This window comes from Peromyscus maniculatus, chromosome 11, assembly GCF_049852395.1.
Source record: "Peromyscus maniculatus bairdii isolate BWxNUB_F1_BW_parent chromosome 11, HU_Pman_BW_mat_3.1, whole genome shotgun sequence".
Lineage (NCBI taxonomy): Eukaryota > Metazoa > Chordata > Mammalia > Rodentia > Cricetidae > Peromyscus > Peromyscus maniculatus.
This window is the reverse complement of record NC_134862.1, coordinates 68,316,060-68,339,560: the sequence shown is the minus strand read 5'-3', so window position 1 is coordinate 68,339,560 and position 23,501 is coordinate 68,316,060. Positions and strand designations below refer to the sequence as shown.

At 35.9% G+C, this 23,501-nt stretch overlaps 1 protein-coding gene across 8 annotated transcripts in view; it reads right to left on the bottom strand.

Annotated features, from left to right (window-relative positions):
- Cop1 (COP1 E3 ubiquitin ligase) overlaps positions 1-23,501 on the bottom strand; it is a 123,280-nt gene that overhangs the window by 94,391 nt on the left and 5,388 nt on the right. For 3 of the 8 annotated variants that reach the window (XM_076547789.1, XM_076547786.1, XM_042258388.2), the window contains exons 2-6: positions 21,200-21,259; positions 15,436-15,536; positions 9,374-9,450; positions 8,548-8,667; positions 6,268-6,336 (exon numbers count right to left, since the gene is read on the bottom strand). In XM_076547789.1, the coding sequence (XP_076403904.1) occupies positions 6,268-6,336; positions 8,548-8,667; positions 9,374-9,450; positions 15,436-15,536; positions 21,200-21,259 (427 nt within the window). Of the gene's footprint in view, positions 1-6,267; positions 6,337-8,547; positions 8,668-9,373; positions 9,451-15,279; positions 15,323-15,435; positions 15,537-21,199; positions 21,260-23,501 lie in introns of all 8 variants that reach the window. The other 5 variants (XM_076547791.1, XM_076547792.1, XM_076547787.1 and 2 more) reach the window with 3 other exon arrangements.

Sequence of the window (23,501 nt, the reverse complement as noted above, 5' to 3'; positions counted from 1 at the left end):
TTTAAAGGCACAATGCTATAAAGATATATTTCCCCCCATTTTCTATAAAGTCAATGTAATCCCCACAAAAATCTCAGCAGACTTAACATGAAAATGTATTAGCTGATTCAAATATGTGTAAGAAAAATGCAAACAGCCATAAATACACAAGAGTCTCTTGAAGAAAAGCAGTCACTTAAGGTTCTAATATTTAATATGGTACTTCCCAAAGGATAGACAAGTCAAGCATGGGAACAGAAAAGAGAGCCCAGAGGGGTATATTTGTATATATGAACACATAATGAATGAAGGTGAAAAACTTCAGAGTTATGGGAGAAAGGATGGACTTTCAATAAAGAATGTTTGGGCAGCTGGGGATTCATGTAAAAAGATCTCTAAATACCGCATTAAACAAAAATCTCCAAATAAAGCAAAATTCAAAATATGAAAGATAATAAAACAAAGTTTCAAGTGAAAAACAGTACAGGAAAACATTTGTATAACCACATGTAAAGAATCTTTACCTAGCACAAAAACACTTAAGAAAGATAATTTTGATACTATTAAAGTTAGAAACGTCTGTCCATCAAACAGCACAAATAAGACAACAGAAAACAAGTATCCTGAATGGAAGGAAACATGATCTTTGTGTTGGACAGATCAATATGACTAAGAATTTATATCAAAATAATTTTTAAGCATTAAACCACAAAAAATAAGTAAATGGAAAAGCTACAACAAATCTTATATAAGCAGTACTTCAGACACACATAAAAAAAATCCACAGAATCAGTAAACATAATACCATGTGCTGAATCTGTTAGTCATCAAGGGAAATGCAACTCCAAACTCCAAAGAGATAGCTATACATACCTAGAGAAAAAATTTTTAGTTTCTAAACTAGAAAAAGTCACTGACACCTTCTGTTAAGAATAAAATGCAATATAAACATCCATACACGTTTGGAGAAGGAATATGCAATTCAAGGAAATATTTTAGCATTCTCTCTTTAATGTATGTACCCCGACTTACTGATTCTATTCACACATGTATCTCATACAAGAAAATATTCTAATATACACATATTACAATACTAGCATTGTTTATAAACAGTCCCAACTAAAAACAACTCAAATGTCCACCAGCAATTATTTTTATAAAAATAATATATAGTTATTCAATGAACACTATGAAATAGAATTAGTTAATGTCCTGGTTAATTTTTTGTCAACCAGAAAAGCTAGAATCATTTGGGAAGAGGGACTCTCAAATGTGTAATTTTCCCCACCAGATTAGCCTGTGGGGGCATTTTCTTGATTAAGATTGATATGTCGGGGTTCAGCTCACAGTGGATGGTGATACCCCTGGGCAGGTGGTCCTGAGTCATATAAAAAAGCAGGCTAAGAAAACCATGGGGAGGAGCTGGAGAGATGGCTCAGTGGTTAAGAGCATTGACTGCTCTTCCAGAGGTCCTGAGTTCAATTCCCAGCAACCACATGGTGGCTCACAATTATCTGTAATGAGATCTGGTGCCCTCTTCTGGCCCACAGGGACACATGCAGACAGAGCACTGTATACATAATAAATAAATAAATCTTTAAAAAAAATAAAATAAAATAAAAAAAGAAAATCATGGGGAACAAGCCAGTAAGAGCACTCCTCCATAGCCTCTGCTTCGGTTCTTGCCATGAGCTACTGCCCTGACTTCCCTCAGTGATGGAAGGGGACCTGAGATTTGTTAGCTGAAATAAATCCTTTCCTACCCTAGTTGCTTTTGATCATACTGTTTTTATCACAACAATAGAAACTAATTCAGACAGTCAATTAACCATGTATATCCATATAGGTAAATCTTAACACTGAGCCACAGAAGGCAGGAGCAGATTACATACTGTACAAACACATTTACATAAAGCTAAAAAATGGAGACCTATAAATGTTTAGGCAGCAAAACATTCAAGAAAGGCAAGAGAAGTTACTACCATAAATATCAGGATGTTAGCAAGCAAAAAAGGGAGAAAGGAATCTGACAGGGGAGGGAGCTTCTGGAATCCCAGCAATGTTTCAATGCTTTATTGTGTAATCAAGAGAGTTGTCCATGTTGTTCTATTCTAAAGCATAAACTTGACTGATTCTGTTTTCCATGTTTCATTTCATATAAAATTGTTAAAATTCAATTCATTTAAATTCCAACTGAAATAAACTACCTAATAAAGAGTGTCCAAAAGTTGCCAGAAAGTCTATTTTAAAAATAAATCAAGTGTTTCGAGGCCAGCCTGGGCTACCAAGTGAGTTCCAGGAAAGACGCAAAGCTACACAGAGAAACCCTGTCTTGAAAAACCAAAAAAAAAATAAATAAATAAATAAATAAATCAAGTGAAATGTTAAACAATGATTCAAACACTGGTACAGATTAGAATAGACACAACTGCTTTTACCTGGAACTCAAAATTCTTCTATGGCTCTAACTATGAAAAAAGTCTAAGACACTCAACTAAATAGTTATTAAATGCTATGATAGGCAGGCTCTAATATGGCTGCTAAAGATCCTCTCCTCTTAATATTCCTATCTATGAGAGGAATTCCCTCTAAGTTTAGAATAGAACAATTTTTATTTTTAAACAAAGAAAAACTGGCAAAAGTGTTAATGTAAAAATGAAGTGTCAGATGGGTGAGATAGCTCAAGGTAGACATCGAGTCGATAATCTCAGTTTGATCTCTGGAACACACAGGGTAGCACAGAACATGTTTCCTCACACTGCATTCTGACCTGTGTATGCCATCCCTTCCTAACCCAACTGTCCAAAATAAATAAAAATATAGTCATTTTTTAGACTTTAATAAGTTAGCTCCTCAGTCATTTGTAATAATTAAAACTAAAATAACAAATTCAATCACAGATACACTATATATATGTGTACGTATATATATACATATATATATATATATCAATGACTCTATATGTACTGCTTACTATAGGCTCCAATATCCAATATCCAGAAGTACTTCAAATTAGTTTTTTTAAACTAAACTATCAACACAATATATAGTACAAGAGGATACTCTCAAGGATATTAGACGCAAGCTAAAGGTCCCCAGCACAATTCCCCAAGAAGTTTAATGACAAAATATTGAAAATCAGTACACAAAGCTTTGTGATTCAATGAAATAACAGATATTACCAGAAAATACCAGCTACCAGAGAAAAGACCTATTAGACTTACTAGCAGTTTCCACTCATCACTCCAATCTTTACATTTTATGAGTTTTTGTTCAAAAATTTTTGTAGACGAATATTCATACAATGAACAGCCTGACTAAGTAGATCTGCTCCAGGCACGAGAGCAGATACATTTTCTGACTAATATGATAAAAAGAGTGTCTCTCTACAGGACAAAGACTAGATAGATTCAGATTTCCAAAGTCTAGATAGAATCACAAATCCATTAGATGTACCAGTCTAAGTGGACCGACCTCCACACTGCCCTAGTGCGGATGAAGTCAGAACAGACTCAAGCAAAGATGGAACTGAGGCATTTCATGGGTAATGACATCTTTCATCTCAACCCACTAGTCTTAGGTCTTTGGCCAGCATCTATATAAATGTGCTGGTGCTAACTCCTTAGTATGCTAATGGGGTAAGGCCTCAGCCCTTTCTGGGGTTTATGGCTATAAAAGCTTTAATTGTTAACACTTGAAACTATACTGAAAAAGAAACTCAATACAAATGAAAATTTTAAATATTTCAGTATGTAGAAAATTATCAGACATTTCACTTAACTCCCATCCTGATGGCTGGGTTATTCACTGTATTGATTTGTTTATTCATCAAGTACTTTACAAGTATCAAGTACTTTACAACGAACCAAATATTATTTACAAGACATTGTAAGTAAGACAAAAAGAAATATGTAAAATGACTGCAACGTAATTTCATGCATTATGTTTAATTAGTAAGGTAGATAACAAATATGGAAATTAATCAGTTTTATAGAGAATTTTCCACCAGAGGAACAGGGGATAGGAGAACACACAGTGTACACATTGCTTTAAAAAAAAACCCACATATTAAACATTTTCAGTTTTGTTACTTGTAGTGATTCAAGGATCAGGGCTTCAACATCATCTGGAACTTGCTAGAAATGCACACTATCGGGGCCCAAAGATTCCATTTAAAAAAAAGAAAAAAGACTAGACAAGATCCTACCATGATTGAATGAACTCAACAGCTTAAGCACTATGTAGGGCTAGAAAGATGGCAGTTATAAGCACTTTCTCCTTGCCGGGCAGGGGTGGCTCATGCCTTTAATCCCAGCACTGGGAGGCAGAGGCAGGCGGACCTCTGTGAGTTCGAGGTCAGCCTGGTCTACAGAGTGAGTTCCAGGAAAGGCGCAAAGCTACACAGAGAAACCCTGTCTCCAAACAAAACAAAACACACACACACACACACACACACACACACACACACACACACACACACACACACACACACACAAAACAAGCAAGGGGTTGGGGATTTAGCTCAGTGGTAGAGCGCTTGCCTAGCAAGCACAAGACACTGGGTTCGGTCCTCAGCTTGAGAAAATAAAAATTAAAAAAAGCCGGGCAGTGGTGGCACACACCTTTAATCACAGCACTTGGGAGGCAGAGCCAGTCAGATCTCTGTGAGTTCGAGGCCAGCCTGGGCTAGAGCACGAGAGCCAGGAAAGGCACCAAACCTACACTGAGAAACCCTGTCTTGAAAAACAAAACAAAACAAACAAATTTTAAAAAACCAACCAAACAAACAAAAAAAAAGCACTTGCTCCTTGCTCCTCTTGCCGAGGACCTGGGTTCAGTTTCTAGCACCCAAGTGGCTCACAACTATCTGTGAAATCAATTCCAGTAAGGTCCATCCTCCTCTTCTGACTTCCTTAAGCACTGGGTACACTTGTGGTTCACTCACATACATGCAGGCAAACACTCATACAAATAAAAACTTTTTAACTTTAAAGAAGCACTGTGCTATAAAATAAACAAATGAATAACTGACCATTACCTGCTCTCCCACCAAAACCACCAAGAAGCAAGTGAATCTTAAACATGTAATAAACATACTGTTTCTGTTAATATACAACATAAAATTCCACCAAAGTTAGGATAAAAAAAAAAGTATAGTCAAAAAAAAAAAAAAAGTATAGTCACAAACCATGTAAAGAACATTTAACTATCCACACCAGCATATTCCAAATCTTATCTTAACAAAGCCAGAAGCTAGTAACAAGACAAGATGAATAACCAAAAGGGAAACCCCTAAGATAAAGTTCTGGGAATATGTAGTTTTATCACAATAAAAACATTATTAATCATTTTTATTTTCAAGTTAACAGCCTAGAACATAGTACTCAGTAGGTTACATATTGTAATGAGTTAAGGTACCTTTTTAGACAGCTCTTAAAAGTGAAAATGTTAAGAGATTTGAAAAAAAACAAACAGATTTCAGAGTTTTGTTTTGTTTTTTTAATATATTGCCAAGAGCACAGAAGTGATCTTTACATATTATCTATGTGTGTGAAGGGGCTGAGGAAATGTGTGTACTAAATTAGAACATCCTGGTTATAAATCAGTGAGCACAAAACTGTCTTTTAGGTATCCTGCATGACTTAAGACTTTGCAAAGAGGTTTTAATAATTTCTTTCACATGTATTTTTTTTCTATAGCAAAAACTGCAACTTTTCAAGTCTTATTTAAATTTCCCTGTTTTCTGATGAAATTCATGATGGTTCTACTTTCTACTTTTCATAACTTTGAGATGAATCATTATGGTAAGTTGGCAGTGCTATACACTGGAGTATTCACCAGGGCCTTCTATTGTATATGGCAGGTAAATACTTTACCACTGAACTATATTCCTAGCCATTAAAGTAAGATCCACTGAAAACTGTGTAGCATACCTCCAAAAAGGGATCTTGAAAATACTGAATTGTGCTGGGCATGGTGGCATACACCTTTAATTCCAGCACTCAGGATACTAAGGCAAGCAGATCTCTATGGGTCCAAGGCCAGCCTGGTCAAGAGTTCCAGACCTGCCAGGGCTTCATAGTGAGACCTTGCCTAAAAACCAAAACAAAATAAAAAACAATACAACAACAAAAGATATTGTAAGGTTTTTTAAAATAACAAAGCTTAAGAAAACTCTCCCCCCAAAATTAAATGCTTTTAAATTAAAATATTTAAACAAATTTCAGCCTAAAAAGCTTATATACAATGGAACAAGAAATAACAGACACTAAACATAAAATAACATACCTCTCTCTTATTTCTCCTTGCAACCTTGAGGAATTCCATAAGGATCTGTAGCTGAGCTGCATGTGATTCCTAGAATATAAAGTTTTAATTTTTCTTAACAAATACAAGCTCACAGTTTTCATTAACAAACTGTATAACCAGGGTTATAGATCTACTTAAGTTTGTTTACTAGTCCTATCTAATCAGTTTTCCCATCAGCTAATTGCAATTTCAAAAGCCAAGCTACTTTTCGTAAAAAACAACAGAAGAAATTGGTACTCTGCATGTTAAAAAAAAAACAAAAAACGTGTAGGTAATGGTCTCTTTTCCCTAACCAAGCTCTACAACATCAAGGCAAAAATAATAATGGACCTAGCTTAGTTTCTAAACATGAAAATGACTTTCCAGAAAGAATCTCATTTGCTTGGATAAGCATTAATAAATAAAAGCTATTTATACTTTCAGAAATGTAGGCTGCCACAAGACTGGGCCTATTAATGTTCACAGGAGTGTGTATGGAGGGGGTGGGGGGTGGGGTGGCTGTGGCCCTGAAACATCTCTCCTGTCAGGAGGAAGAGGCTCTCTGTCAGCAGAGAAACTGCCCTTGAGAATCCCACTAAGTAACCCTCCTTTGGAAACTGGGTGGAATGGTTTCTTCAATATGAAGTTGGCCTCTATTTGGGGTGAACAGAAATACACTGCAGGAAAAGTCATGCAATACCTACTCACAAAGATATGAGATTAATATAAATATATTTTGGCAAAGTTTGATAAAAATCAAACCTTTGAAAACACACACACACACACACACACACACACGAAAATAAAAATAAAAAATATAAAGGAGGATAGTGAGTACTCTAAACTAGTAACTGAAATCAAGATTGTATTGATATATGACCATTATGACCAGGACATTTGGTGGGTATCCTAAAATGAACTAAGGAATTCCAGATGAGTAGAATAAATATATGTCAAGACCTAAAAACAAAATAATGAAAGATAGTTTATAAACAAATACAATTCTACCATTTTCTTATAGGTTTGAAAGGGAAAATAAAGATGAACAAAACCTTCATTTACCTGACTAAGCCAACAGAATTATGTAAAGTACTATTAAAACAGACTCTTGATCAGGTCTAAAAATTCTGATATTGCTTTTTACAAAAGGTCTGAGAAGAGTGCTCACCATGAACACTATCTTCTAAACAAGACAGATGCTGCACAATAAACTCCCAGCAGCAGGGACTACCTATACAAAACCGCCAGAGACTGAGCCAATCAGCATTTGTCATAGGAATTCATAAGGCACCACCCTCTTGGGGAGACAAAGGTTGCTGAAGGACGATTCCTATTTGACAGTGAAGTAGATCTGGTAAACTCCCTTGCTCAAGTAAATAATCCCTCACTCCTGTGCTCCTATTTAAATGTTGTGGACACACAAAAAGACATCAAAGCAAGAGGGGATTTATTAGAAAGATGGGGTTTGGTGGGAGGAAAAGGAGGTAAGAGAGGATATTGAGGTAGAAAATGATCAAAGTATATTATACATATACACATGTATGTATGTAGGAAATTATAAAAAATATTTTTAAAAAAGAACAAAACCAAAGAAACAAAAAAGGTACTAGAAGATATTTAACAAAGCCCTAGATAATAAAAATGAGTTACTACTACAGGAGGGAGGAATGAGACCTAATTTTCTCCTGAGGCAGAGAAGGAAGAGCTGGCTGAGGTTAAGCAGGAAGGGATCGATGACTCCACCCACTTTTTTATCTTAATAATTATGTGTGTGTGTATCTGCAGTGAGGAGGTCAGAGGACAATTTTTTATAGTCAATTCTCTCCTTCCACTATGGGATCCAGGGACAGAATCCGGGTCATCAGGTTTGCATGGCATGGGCTTTTACCCTCTAAGCTCTCTTGCCAGTCCTCCACCTGCTTCATAAACAGTCTATCAATCCTATGCCCAGCCGGTACTAACCCTGACACCTGATACTCACCTGACACCTAACCCCAGTGCCTCTGCCTCACAATACACACAGTGTTAAGTTCTTAGCTTTACATCACTGTTGGCTCCGTGTACAGTTTTGCCAAATTTGACAATTTATTACCCTTTATTCATCTGCTTCAGAACTTACAAAATGGGCTAGAGAAATGCCTTTTCACATGTGTTTAGTCTAATAAAAAAAAATCAGTTACTGACTACACCCTATGATTTCTAAATCTTTCTAGGTGTTTTTCACTATATAACAAGTCACTGTTTCAAACAAAGTATATTTTAGGTTTAGGCACCACTTACTGCTTCCAGTTGCTTCTTCTTCTGCACTAGTAATTCCAACATGAGGTTGACATTGGCCAAATCAAGGTTATCCTGATCAGTTCCTAGCAAATCTTGAAATATTTGCCACCTATGCCCATTCTAAAATTAAAAAGAACATGGTAACTTAACAACACTGCTTTAGATTCTAAAACAAACACTGAAGAAGTACTTTCTAATGTGTTTTGTTACATCAGAAGTAAGTTACATTCCCATTCTAACTTCTCCCCAATTAGCGGAGCTACAATTTAAACTCTAGCTCTACTTTCAATGAATAAAAGGCACAAGGAAGATAAATATTATCTTGGTATCTCTAGGTATAATAAATCAAAACATCTGGATTTTCAGCCTTGCACATGGTAAAATATTAATTCAAGCACAGCTGTCTCAATAATTTGGGGCTAATCCTTTTAGTTAAGAAACTTTGAGCAGCTTATTCAAAATACCTTGCATATGACATTTTAGATACATGTAAACCCTATCTAAGGTGATACCATCAGGCCATGCAAATGATGGTCAGTCTGGAAAACTATTACAGATAATACAGTTAAGCAAGTTATTATTTCCTTATTTATTTATTTGAGTACTCTTAAATAATCTTGCTTTAATAAAAGCCAATTCTTTACTAGGTTTAATATCTATTATCAACTAAAGACATTAAAATGAATTTAGTAGAAATAAGAGTAAAGGGGCTAAGAATATTGCATAGTTCATAGGGCACTTGTCTACTATACACAAAGCCCTGGGCTCAATCACCAACATTATAAAACAAACAAAAATAGAAATAGTAATTAGAGCTGAAACATACGGTGCTACTCACTGAGTGGTCCAATTTGAACCTCTTTTCCTCAAATCTTTGCTTCTGTTTGAGAATGAGCTCATTCACTGAAAACAAAAATAAAAAAAAAAGCACACAAAATTTGTATTCTTGTTATATTTATCTTCTACTTGTTCTGTTCAGGTAGATTTTATCTTAACTTTAGAGAATCTCAAATTTAAAGAAATATGAAGGAAGAATTGTTAGCTTTCTATTCTATTTTGAATTAGAAAATTTTTTCTGTACTTGTTACAGAAAATTCTTTATAAGTAATTCTATTACTATAAGAAATTCTTTATAGCGTACACCCCTCTTTTATATGTTTCCTTATAGTAATACTATTGGTATCTGGAAAGACATCCTTTTTCACTGTGTGAAAACACTTAAGTGTGTTCTATGAGACAAGCACTGAAGATTTTTGCTTTGTTTAAACACCATCTCATCCTTCTCAGTAATAAGATTCTTTTTTCAAATCTCAGACTGTCATATAACTTTCAGGGATGCCAAATCTCTCTTCAACCACAGTGTGACTAATCTAAGCCAAACTAGTCACTTTGTGCTCAACCACTAATTGATACGAAGCCAAAGTCACACAGTTTGATTTTGTTTTTTGAGACAAGGTTCTACTATGTAACCAGCCTGACTGGGACTCCTGAGGCTCCTACCTCAGCCAGGGTTATAAGGATGCCACCCACAGCCTGGAAACACACACATTCCTAATCAATGAGAGATGTGCTCTCCTTCACATGGGAGGAAAAAAAATTCTGTTTCCAGAAGGAGATGGTATCTGAACCTTCTTAAAGCTATTTTGAAGTTCTGGGGTAGCTATACAAAGAACCAAGGCATATCCTTATTAAAGAAAGAAATTAACATTATCAATGAAGTGCTGAATTAATTAGCTCTGGAAATTCTGTGTAAAAGAATACAATTAAACAATGTTTAAGGGACTTTTACTTGTATTTGGGGGATGTTTTTGTTTTGCTTTTTTTGTTTGTTCTTATAGACAAACATACCGATACCAAAAGAGCTAAAAAATGATGCTACAAAACTCTATTAGGATTCAGAAATTACTTGGATGACAAATGTAACAAGACAGAGTTGGTATCCAAGATGAAATGCTGACTATGGTCCACTATACAAATAAATCAAAATAGATACCAAATCCACCTTAGGTTTGAAGCTTCAAAACTGAATGAAATGATCCATAGCCTCAAATAATTCAAAATAGCAAAGGACATAAATATGATGTAGTAGTTAGATTATAATGGGATAACCAATACTATCATTGATACAATCTTACAAAGTACACAGGCCATATAAAGGTCAAGTAAGAATGGAGTCAAAATATGCACAGACTCTCTAGATATAAAAATGAATGAAAAAATAAAAGTGTGTACTGTGCATGTGTGTGACCAACTCATGAAATATCAGAGGATGGTTTTGTGAAGGTTAACAGGGCTAAGAAATAGAAGCAAAATATTAATAAATCAGTATGATTTTAAAAAGTGGGAAACACACAAACACTTCACAAAATTATTGCAATCTACAAGAGAACTAAAAATAATACAATGGAGAATGAACAAGTAAAAGTAAACCAGAGTGAGCCCGGAGGGACGACTAAACAGTTAAGAGACTTTGCTTCACTTACAGAAGACCAAATTCAGTCTCCAGCATTGACATGGTAACTTATGACCACCAATGCCTTTGTCTGGCCTCCTTGGCACATACTTAGTACACAGAAATATATGGAGACCAAAAACTCATATATATATATATTAAAAATAAACCAGTCTTTTAAAAAAAATAAGCCAGAATCTAATGTTTCAGTTACATTAAATTATTAGTATTTGAATAAAAACTGTGACTTAGTTACAATATTGCATGCTATTACATATCTTAAAGTCTCACATGCCACTGTCTGATTTTTGCCAACACTACTACATCAAGTTTTTAAAGGTTAAAATTCTGAAATAGTTTTATATAAAACAAAGGTTAAAATGAAAAAGAAAATATATGAATTGGTATGAAGTATTATAGTATACAATATTACAGAAAGATTATATTTAAAAAAAAAAAGGAAAAGCAGGCATGGTGGCATAGGTTTATAAACACAGCAGCACTTGGGAGGGTTGGATGATAAAATTACAAGTTCAAGGACAAACTGAACTGTACAGAAAAGCCCTGTCTCAAGCATGTTTAGTAAGGACATAATGTAACTAAGCAAAATCAGCTCTAAATACTGACTCAGAATTGTTGTGTAGATACTGAAAACATTGATTATTTTACCCTTTAAAAACTATACTTCAAAGAAGGTGCCATGCACAACACTGGAGGAGGGAAGCAACTATCAATCTTATGCCACTAGAGACCGTTTGATCTACATTAACAGCCTGTCTGGCAGGACATATCCCACTGATGCAACAGTGGAACAAGCATCATGAAAGTAACCAACCACTTTCTGATTGGATAATGCCCAATCCACAAAATGAAACCATACCTTGTACCACTGTCAGGCCTAAAACCTGTGTGACTGGACAGGTCATACGCCTTAGGGAAGAACCTGCTACTATTATCCTGCTAAATGGACACAGTATTAAACTTAATTGTTATCTAGTAGAAGGCCACACATCTAAAACTATTGGGCAGCACAAACTGGACTTGATGGGTGTAAAAGAAAAAACACAAGACTAGGTTGATAGGGAAGTGGGGGGTAGGTTTGGAAGGAATTGGGAGAAGGGGGAATATGGTCAAAATACAGTGTATGAAATTTTCAAAGGCCTAATAAAAATTACTTTTAAAATTATACCTTAAATATGTTCATAGGTGTGTGGGTTAATGTCAGGGTCTTCAATTCGATTCCATTGGTCCACATGTCGGTTTTTATGCCAATACCAAGATGTTTTTATTACTGTAGCTCTATAGTAGAGCTTGAAGTCAGGGATTGTGATGCCTCCAGAGGTTGTTTTATTGTACAGGATTCTTTTGGCTATCCTGGGTTTTTTGTTTTTCCATATGAAGTTGAGTATTATTCTTTCCAGGTCTGTGAAGAATTGTGTTGGTATTTTGATGGGGAGAATTGTTGAAACCAAGGTTGGATAAAGCACAGGGACAAATAACCAAATGGATGGAAACACATGAACTATGAACCAAAGGCTGAGGGGCCCCCAACTGGATCAGGCCCTCTGAATAGGTGAGACAGTCGATTGGCTTGATCTGTTTGGGAGGCATCTAGGCAGTGGTACCAGGTCCTGGGCTCGTTGCATGAGTTAGCTGTTTGAAACCTGGGACTTATACAGGGACGCTTGGCTCAATCTGGGAGGAGGGGACTGGACCTGCCTGGACTGAGTCTACCAGGTTGATCCCAGTCCTCGGGGAGAGACCTTGATCTGGAGGAGGTGGGAATAGGGGGTGAGCTTGGGGGAAGGGGAGGGGGGCAGGAAGGGAGAGAACAAGGGAATCTATGGCTATTATGTAGAACTGAATAGTATTGTAAAATAAATATAAAAAAAAAATTATACCTTAAATAAATAGCAGTTTGGTTGTGAAATAAAAGGACTGATCTTTTTTTTTGGTTTTTTTTTTGTATGTATACTTTACTTTTTATAGCATTTCTTTAAAAAATATTTTTTAGTTTTCACTTTAAAATGTGAATAAAGGGAAAGTCTCTTAAAATACAAGCTACATATAATTGACCATTGGTATGTAACTTTTAACCAAGACTTTCATATTAGTCTTTCATATCTCTAATCTAATCAGTTCTCAGAAAAATGACTGAGAAGAAAGGTAAAGTCTATATTACTTTACCTAAGATACTCAATCTGTTTGTGTCATCATCTAAGAACAAGCATAATAATACTGTATCTCATAAGATACCACGAAGACTCAATTAAGCCATCTCCATAAAGTATGTAATATAGTGCCTAACAGGAGCTCTGACTGCCTAAGTGTGAGTATATGTATAGGAGAGGTGAACAGACAAATGGGAAAAGGAGAGGGTAGGGAGAGAGGAAGGAGAGAATGAGGAGCAGGGAGGGAGGGAAGAAAGGGAGGAGAAGGAGCAGAGAGTATTTGTGTGTGTAAGAGAGAGCTGCAGAGTCTCTGTGGGGGGGAGGGGGAAGGGGGTACAGAGAGTGAGTGAGTTGCAGAGTCTCTCTGTGCAGCCTGAGCTTAGAACCAAATTAAAAATCATCCCACTTCATCCTCTGAAATGCTGGGAGATTACAGGTGTTCATCACCATACAGATCTAAATATAGATTTTAAAGGTTGCAAATAGAGGTAGATTGTTAACAAGACTAAGAAAAGTTAAATTACAAATTTTATAAACACAGAAACCCACACACATGAGGGGTGGGGTAGAAAGTGGGGATAAAGTAAAGCCTAAGCCCTGAAATTGGGTATTGTACTTGAAGACTAGGGGAAGGAAATAAAGGAACTCTGAGTGTACTGAGGGGTTTTCTCAGAATTTCCTTCCTTTTCAAGTCTAAGTAATATTCTACTTTGTATTTTATCCATTGCCTTTTATCTACTAAGCGTTCCATAGTTCCATCTCCTGGCTCCTGTGAATAATGATACTCTGAATGTGCATATACAAATACTTCTGCAGAACTATGCTTCCAATTCTTCTTGGTATCTATTTACAGAAAATTGTTGGATTATGAAAATTTTGTTTTGTTTTCAGAAAACACCATACATATTTCACTACAAACATTACACACACAACTTCTCCAGGTCTTTGCAATCCTTACTAGCAGCCACCCTAATGAGTACATAATCTGTGTTTTTTGAGTTCCCTTTGTCATATCTTTAGGTTGCTGTTTTCCTTTCGCTGATGTCAAGAACCAGGTCTAGATTTCCACAGGGTAAGGTAGGTGGGGAAGGATGTGGAGCTGCCTACTCTCACCAGGCATGTCACACTTCTAGTATCTCCACATGGTCAGCAACATGCACATCTCTACGCAAGACATCATTTTGGTTTCTTACAAAGGCTTCATTAAGTTGCAGGAACTGATTAAATCAGTGGTCATTGGGCATCAACTCACCCTTCAGTTCCTCTCATCTCCTCGTTGATGAAGGTGGGCTAAAGTTACAAACCTCTACAAAGTAGTTAGCCCCCTGAGCAACCTAGAACCTCCCAGACACGAGTCAACTCTCTTTACTTGTTTTTCATAGGAAGTAGAACATTCTACTTGGAACTAGTCGTTCTCATGAATTATTTATGTTTATTATTCACATATAAAAATTAGTCTTAGTATTTCTGCTGTGTTCTAATAGTCCTTATTCCCTTAATTTGTACTGAAGTTGGGTCTGTAATTTTATGTTAAGAAATTCAGTGTGTAAAACTAATAATAACTTATTTTAAGACAGGGTCTGCCTGGACCACACAGGATCTTTCTCCGTTAGCCTCCCAAGTGCTGGGTATGAACACATGCCACCACATCCAACTAAAACCATTAATTTCTAAATTCACAAATAGCACCTGCAACATTTACTCCAAGTTTTTACCACTTATAGTTAAAATTATACTACAGTTCTTACATTTCCCTATCAAATTCTGTATTTATATCCTCCTCCTCCAATTGGGAGATGACCTTTCCAGTTCATATATTCTATACCCACGATTCTCCATGCTCAATTTTTTCTTCTCCTATCAGTCAACACTGACCAAGCACATGTTCTCTCTCCCCACAAACCTTTCCTTTGTTACTTCTCACTGTTCAACTGTCAGGAAAAACATAGAAACACATAATAAATTCTACATACAGAAACATAAAGGGGTTCTAGACCTCTGGCAGTCTCTTGAAACCTAACATTCTGTCCAAACATGTGCACAAAACTCTAAAGGGTAGGTTGGGTTTTGCTTTTATGAAACTGAAAAATAACAAGAAATGGTACTAACCATGTACAGAGTCTATGCCATAGCCCAAGAAGATGAAAGCATCCTGGTGAGTAACAGAGAAAAACTTGCTTACTTCTGAGTTGGGATTTCTGAATAAACTATTATTAGCATATATTTTGTGGAAAGAGTATAATAAAAATAATTTCAAAGACTCACCCAAGAAATTAGGATAGAGATGGTCAATATTGTCCACAACATAATTACACTTGGGACATCTATTATTATTGTCCTCCAAACTCTGATGAATACATTTGTAGCTATCAGCATGGGGAGAAAAAATAAAAACACAAACTCAATTAAAACAATGAAGAAATTAAGAAACTGGTCACAAAACACTGTCTATTAGTATTCTCACTTTCAATGTAACTAATATAGCCAACTTATTCCCACTTATATCTTTGTATAACAAAATACATAAAGCATTTATTGACTGAACAATATATAAACTATTTCAAAATAAACTAAAAAACTCTTACATGTAGCATAAAATAGAAATAAGGACTATGTTTTAGGTTATATATTTTATTATATCCTAGAAAGCAAAATGCCTATAGTCTAATTAATCTTGGGAGTACTGATATCCTCATATTACACACAGAGCTCAAACAAACAAAAACTCTACTTAAGCAAAGACCAAAATCGAGTCAAGAAGAATAAGAAAATCATCACCTTCACTACATAACAAAATAGTTATATTCACTTCACAAGAACAAAAAATTGATTCAAAATTATGCGTTAACTTTTACTAACAGGAATGGAAAAATAAATACTGTCGTACTCCAGAAAACATAATCATAAATAGCTGAAGGAAACGCAACCAGTACAACTTTCCTAAAAGGTACATGCAGGAAAAACCTTAAGGTTTTATATTCCTTTTTTTAAAATTTATTTTATTTATAGGGATTTATCATCAGGAAACATATATACTATTCACTGAAGGGTTATCTAACAGCATCCTAATGGCAAACTATAACAGAAAACCTAAACTACACATACAAATTGACTAAATCTGCAATTATCAACTCAATACAATGGTATAGTGGCAATAAAAATCACATTTTACTTGTACATATATCATATATTATTAATGAGTAAGTTATAAATAAACTGTGACTTATATATAAAATGTATTTCATATATACTAAAGAAAATGTCTTTCTTATATATTTGTGGTGCACTACTTTTTAAGAAATGCTAATTTTATTAGTACTCTATGTGTGCGATGGTGGGAGGCATATGTAATGGATCAGAGGACAACTTTGTGAAGTAGGTTCGTTCCTTCCACCTTTACATGGCTTCTGGAGATCAAGCTCAGGTTGACAGACTTGCATAACAAAACATAATTCGCACACTGAACCATCCTACTGTTTCAATGATGAACCTTTTATAACTGTGTATTATCTTGCAAAAATAAATATTAAATATTGTTCAACCTTATCAAAAAATATCAAAAACATATCACTAACATATTTGTACATTTTAAATAAACTAAAAACACATTTACAGTGCTAGTTAACAGTATTTCTGTAGGTGAGAAATACTTCCTTTGTAGATGTTTTTAACTCAAATTTCTATAGTAAGTACATATTACTCTGACAATCAAAAAAGAATAAATTTCTAAGGAATGAGAAAGGTACTTAATGAAAAAACATTTCTGAAAAGAAGACACAGCTTTTCTTCTATCCCGATTATTAGCTATTTACTTTCCTTTTATAAACTGAAGCTGCTTTTCTCATCTTGCTCCCTTCCATTCATCAAGTTTTACTGTTCTCCTCATCTACCACCTTCACTTCACATGGGTTACTCTCAAGACAAGCAACAACAGGAACTCTCTTTGGCATAGCACAGGGGCCTAAAGCTGGAGTAATTGTCTATCCATAGTAAATACAGACTCCAGTATCTACTAAACAAATGATAGGAACACTGTTCTAGAAACACTATCATCACCTTCTACAACAACAGCAAGACTATGATTACCATATTACAAGATATGCTCCAAATCTATTACACTTCCTATTTGGATAAACCAACAAAGGAAATAACATTGAATGTTTTTGTTTTCATTTTCTAAGACACATGATGAGGTATACAAATACAATAGATGAAGAATTCAATGTGGAAAAAGTTTTAGAGAAAAAGATGAATTATTGTTATAAGAAATAAATGTAAGAAGACTTAAGCTTTTATTAATAAATTCAAATAAAGCCAGTTATAAAGGAGGAACCTGGGGGAGGATGTAAAGATGAGCAGAACTGACAGTAAAAGGAGAATATTTTAGATGTTAACAATAAGTTTCCGGTTTAAAAAAAAAAATTAAGGAATAATGCCACAAAAACAACCTACAGCACTGGTTCTCAACTTCAGCCTTGTGACCCCCTCTGATCACATACTGGAGATCCTACATATCAGATATTTATGATTCATATTGTAACAAAATTAGTTGTGAAGAAGCAATGAAATAATGTTATGGTTGGGAGTCCCCACAACATGAGGAACTGTATTAAAGGGCCGCAGCATTAGGAAGGTCGAGAACCACTGCTCTAGAGGCTGATGACATAGCTAATAGTAGAACGCTTGTGTAACACTGGTAGAATGCTTGTGTAACACTTGCAAGGCCCTGGTGAACAAATCCCAATAGCACAAAAGTAAGTAAATGAAACAGAACAAGTTATAAAATCAGAAAGCTTGTCAGTATATTCAAAATTATTATAAATGTCTCAAATTCTGTGACATCAACTATATTTCATATCAATTGGCTGATTTCCATACTTTCCTTTCAAGAAAGAAAAAAAAAGGGCCTGTGACAGAGCCAAAACGAACTGTCCTTGCTAATGAAAGTGCAACTGACTTTTCATATTGGACTTGAAAATATCAATCTATACTAAAAAAAATTAAGGTGCAACAACTTATATACCACTATATAAAACTTAACTAACTGTAGGTGACCATCAATCCTCTTCTAACTCATTAAAGGCAAATATGTGTTTTGCTTTCCTCTGTGTCTTTAAAGTCTAGTATGACACCTTGAGTTAGAAATCAATGCATAAAGGAATAAATGTAACAAAGAAGGTAACATACATTCTGCTTTATGTGCTACATAAAAAGTCATATGGAAATCTACTAATTTGCAAGCTAACAAAAATTACAATTTAATGGGTTTTTTTTTGTTTTTCAAGACAGGGTTTCTCTTTGGAGCCTGTCCTGGAACTCACTCTGTAGCCCAGGCTGGCCTCAAACTCACAGAGATCCGCCTACCTCTGCCTCCCAAGTGCTGGGATTAAAGGCGTGCGCCAACACCGCCCGGTCATTTTTTAAAAATCTGAAGCTAACAGCCTACATGGATGGATAATGCTGTTGAGGGATATTTGATCACACTGTGAACCCTGAGTTAGCATTTGTGTTAATTAAATAAAATTAACCTTGGGTCAGGAGGCTGAGTTAGCAACTAGTTGACAGAAAGTAATTATGGAGCATCAGAAATCATCTGGAAGAGATGAGAGACACACTGAAGTAGTAGGAAAGGATTTTTTGAGAGGCATGGCTTTTTCTGTTTTGGTAAAGCAGAAGAACATGCTTTTGGGGAGACATCAGCAAAGACGGACGGTTAGCTATTTGCTACTCTACCTCTTTGAGCTACCAGGTTTTCAGCCTAGCCTTTGAATCTTGAGTCTTATTTATAAATAGAAGAAAAGAGATTTATTTAGTTAAAGCTACCTTTAGCAGCAAGAACAGAGCCTGCAGGAACAGAATTCCCGCCAGGCCTGGCAGCGCTGCCAGAGAAGCAGGCCAGTAACTGAGGAATTGCACTTGCTGGCTGAAATAGCAGCCACTGTGCTAAGATAAAACAACATAATGCTGCTCTCAGAAGCCATAGGTTATTAAACAAAAATCTGGCTGCCACCTCTACATGAGTAATTAGTCAGGAAGGTACCCAAAGGCACCCAAGAGAATGGAGACTGATGCCACTGCTCTTCATTGTCTACCAGACTAGATAAGACCTTGCTGCTGAAAAAAACTATACACTTAAGTCAAATGACAGAGAAATCAAGCAGGAATTGTGCTAGAATTTTTCTCCCTTCTCACTAACATTTATAGTAGTGGAAGGCATTATGCAGACTTCTGGGGTAGAGAAGTCACAAGAGTCTTTCTTACCCACCTGTGAACCTTGCAAGCTACAATAACAACCTCCCAGGCAAGATGTGCCCGTATGTGCCAATAGTAGCATATCTGTTATGGAGTTAACCAATTGTTTTCTGACTGGGTTTTAGGCCTGCTGCACAGTATGAATTCATGCTGAGCACTACAAATCTGGTCAAAAGCCCATAGCTGGGGAGTATACTGGACCGAGGAGGGAACCTACTACTGTTGTTCTGCTATATGGATATGATGTCAAAATGCTTTCTAAATAATTGTTTGTGCCCATATAGTAGTGCTTCTCTCAGCTTTGGTCAAAGAAGTGTTTTTTGTTTTTGTTTTTTGGTTTTTTTTTGTTTGTTTGTTTTGTTTTTTGTAGTGGGCTACAATTAACCAAAGACTTATAACTGGTCAAAGTGCTAAAAATAAGTAATTTTTGAATGGCCAGCCATAAAAAGGACATGTTTAATCCTCCTCACCACAATCTTAAGGAACATGGAAAAAGAGAGAGCAGAGATAGGAAAGAAAGAGTACTGTGAAATGCTGTCTTTTGGATGACACAACTTTTGTACCACAGATCTTACAACAGCATGGCTACCTATACATGATCTCCAAAAGATTGGGCCCATCAATAAACCATCATGGATGGGAGAGGACACCTAAGTTGCTAAGTTTTTTCCAGGAACTATAAGCAATTAATGGTTGCCAGGGGGTGAGACACAGATCATATTCATCAGTATTATAGCCACTGGTAAGCTGTCCTTGCTTAAGTAAATAACCACCTGCCCATGTTCATTCAGGCACCCCTTATTAAATGCAGTGGGGCCACAAAACAAACAAAGACATGAACCTAAGAAAAGGACTAGTAGGGATGAGGAGGGTTGACAGGGGCAAGCGGGAGGTAAAAGGAGAGTGTAATCATAACATCTACATGTATGAAATTTTCATATAATCAAATTAATCAACAAAAAAATGAAAAATAAAATATGAGAGTAGGAGGAGGACATTTTAGTAGAAGAGATTTGGTGGGAAGGAAGGGGATAAAAGTATAATAAAAATGAACTGACCCTCTGAAAGTGTAAGTCAGCCACTCCAATTAAATGTTTTTCCTTTATAAGAGCTGTCATGGTCATGGTATCTCTTCACAGCAATAAAAACCCTAACTAAGATCTAAGTATATATGATATGGGTTATCTAGAACTGGCAAACCCACACAAACAGGAAGTAGATAGTTGCTTTTGGTAACTGCAGACATTGTTTTAAAAGGTTCAGTTTTGCCAAAAGAACAAGTCCTCGAGACTACACAACAATGAACATAGCACAACCTTAACTGTATGTATCAAGATAGATAAGACTGTAAATTCTATGTTATTGTACAATTAAAAACTTAAATACATTAATATAACCCTATGTAGTCTAAAGACAATCTGTGTGTGAAGTGTTAACAAAGAGAGTATAGAGCCTTTTAATCTACTCCATCCTTTTCCTATGTTTGTGTCCACCTGTTCTCTGGGTCCTCCCACCTTACTCCCAAGTGAATAATTGGTATCTCATGCTTAATGACTGATTACCCACCTTGATTTTCTAAAACAACACTGTTTCTGCCAATAGGTAATAAACACAAGATCTTAAAGCCTGTATTTCACAGAAGTCATGTACTAAGCAAATTTTATATCTTGAACTGTCAAACCTGTAAAGACCTATCAGTTGAAGAAACAATCTAAAAGTAGTTTAAGGAGCATAATTTTTTGTCAGTTGCACTTATATTGAATGAATATCATCTTACCAAAAGCTGTGGCCACATTTTGTCATGTATGCCTCCTCAATCATATCAAAGCAGATGGGGCTACAAAAAAAAAAGAGAGAGAGAAATCATCACAATAAATGTTGTTAAGGCAGAGTACTACACACTTGAAAGGGCTAGTGACAAAGTCAATCAAATCAAATTTAATATATGGCTAAGAGTTAAGTATTCAAATTTGTCAACAGAAATTTACAGGACTATTAGTAAAAGTAACATATTCAAGCTGACCCAAAGAGCAATAAATTCTAAAATAAGTGCAATGAATACACTTACTCAAATATTAACCCAGCTCGTATATGATGTCCTGATGTTGAGAGTTAAATTTCAATTCTAATTCTCCTCTTATTTTTCTATAGAATATCAAAATAACACTCAAAGTCCCAGCATTCTTTGCACTTAAGATTGGCCAAAAGATTAATGGATATAGGGTTATAGTTAGGTAAAACAAGTTACCTGAATGGTCTGAATCATAATATGATAACTATAGTTAACAAAAAGAAGTTAAACATTTTTAATTGCCTAGGACAGGGTATTTTCATTGTTCCTACCATAAAGAAATGATAAATGCCCAAGGTGAAAGACATGGCAAATTGTCTGAATCCAATCATTGCATATTATATACATGTACTGAAAAGCTGCACTTAAGTATACAATATAACTATGTGTCAACTAAAATGAAAAATAAAGCGTGTTGGAGTGGCTCAGTTGGCAAAACATTTGCTTTACAAGCAAGAAGACCTGAGTTCCATTCTCAAATCCATGTAATGTGTGTGATTTGTAATCCAGAGCCAGGGAGGCAGAGACAGAATGCCTAGGGCTCCCTGGATGGCTGGTCTAGTCTAACTGGTGAGCTCCCAGACAATGAGACTATACTATTTCAAATAAGGTGAACAACAATCCTAAAGATGACACTCAGTCCTCTGGTGTGCTCCTGCGCTCGCTCGCTCTCGTGCGCTCGCTCTCGCGCTCGCTCTCTCTCTCTCTCTCTCTCTCTCTCTCTCTCTCTCTCTCTCTCTCTCTCTCTCTCACACACACACACACACACACACACACACACACACACACACACACCCCAAAACAAAAACCACCCCTACCTTTAGAAAAGTCCCTAGGGAAAATATATTTTCAATTGTTATCTTTTTTTATTGTTCACCTATGTCCACCCACACTGATTTTGGACATAGTCTCATACACACTCGATACTCACATGATCTAAGATACATCCCCATCCAAAACAGAATTTTATTACATTTCTCTCTTTAGACTTATACTAATTTTGTCTTACATCACATATGTGAATTATACATAAACATCAAATCAGGGGCTCTTACAAATGCTTATGTTTTAGTATTTAACTTGCCTGATTTAACTTTTTTGGGTGGTGTGTAGCATATGCACGTGTGCATGTTTATATGTGCGTATGCTAGCCCATGTGGGTGAGTGTAGAGATGAGAGGTGAATGTTGGGATGTCTTCTTCAATAACTTAACCTTTTGGATGGGGAAAGGAGGAGAGTGGAAGAGTGGTCTCTCAATGAACTATGAGTACAATGTTACTGCTACATTGGCTGTGAACCTCCAAATTCACCTGTCTCCAGCCCTAGTGCTGAGGTTACAGGTGTGCATACTGTAACTTTTTATGAGGATACAAACTCAGGTCCTTCTGCATAGTCAGTAAGTACTTTACCAAATAAACTACTCCCCAGTTTGAATTAACTTTTGTTTGTTTGTTTGTTTGTTTGTTTTTGTTTTTGAGACAGGGTCTTTATATAGCCATGGCTAGCCTGAAACTCAATATGTAGATCAGGCTAGCATTGGAACTCACAGAGATATGCATGTCTCCTCCCAAGAGCTGGGATTAAAAGATGTGCACCCAGCTAAAATTTATTTTATCTGTGTGTGTAGGTCCCATGCCACAAGTGCAGGTTAGAGAATTTTCAGCAAATGGTTCTCTTTCTGCTAAGGGTTCCAGAACAGTGTTCAGATTGGCTTTGTGCAGCAACTGTTTTTATCCATCTCCTGTGCCATTGCATAGGCTTCTGAAGTACCCTGTCACTGATAGCCAATTTTTTGCCACACAATAATATCCAGTACTTTAGTGATGCCGCATTTATTAAAAAGAATTAATAATAGAACCAAACACCATTGTCACTATGATCTTACGCCAGATTTAAATTCAGCCATGCATCCTACAACTGACTTCAACTATGGAATTTTGCTGAACATGTCTAATTTTCTACATCTCAGAATCTCCTGTCCCTCATTTCTATAATTAGCTCATAAAGA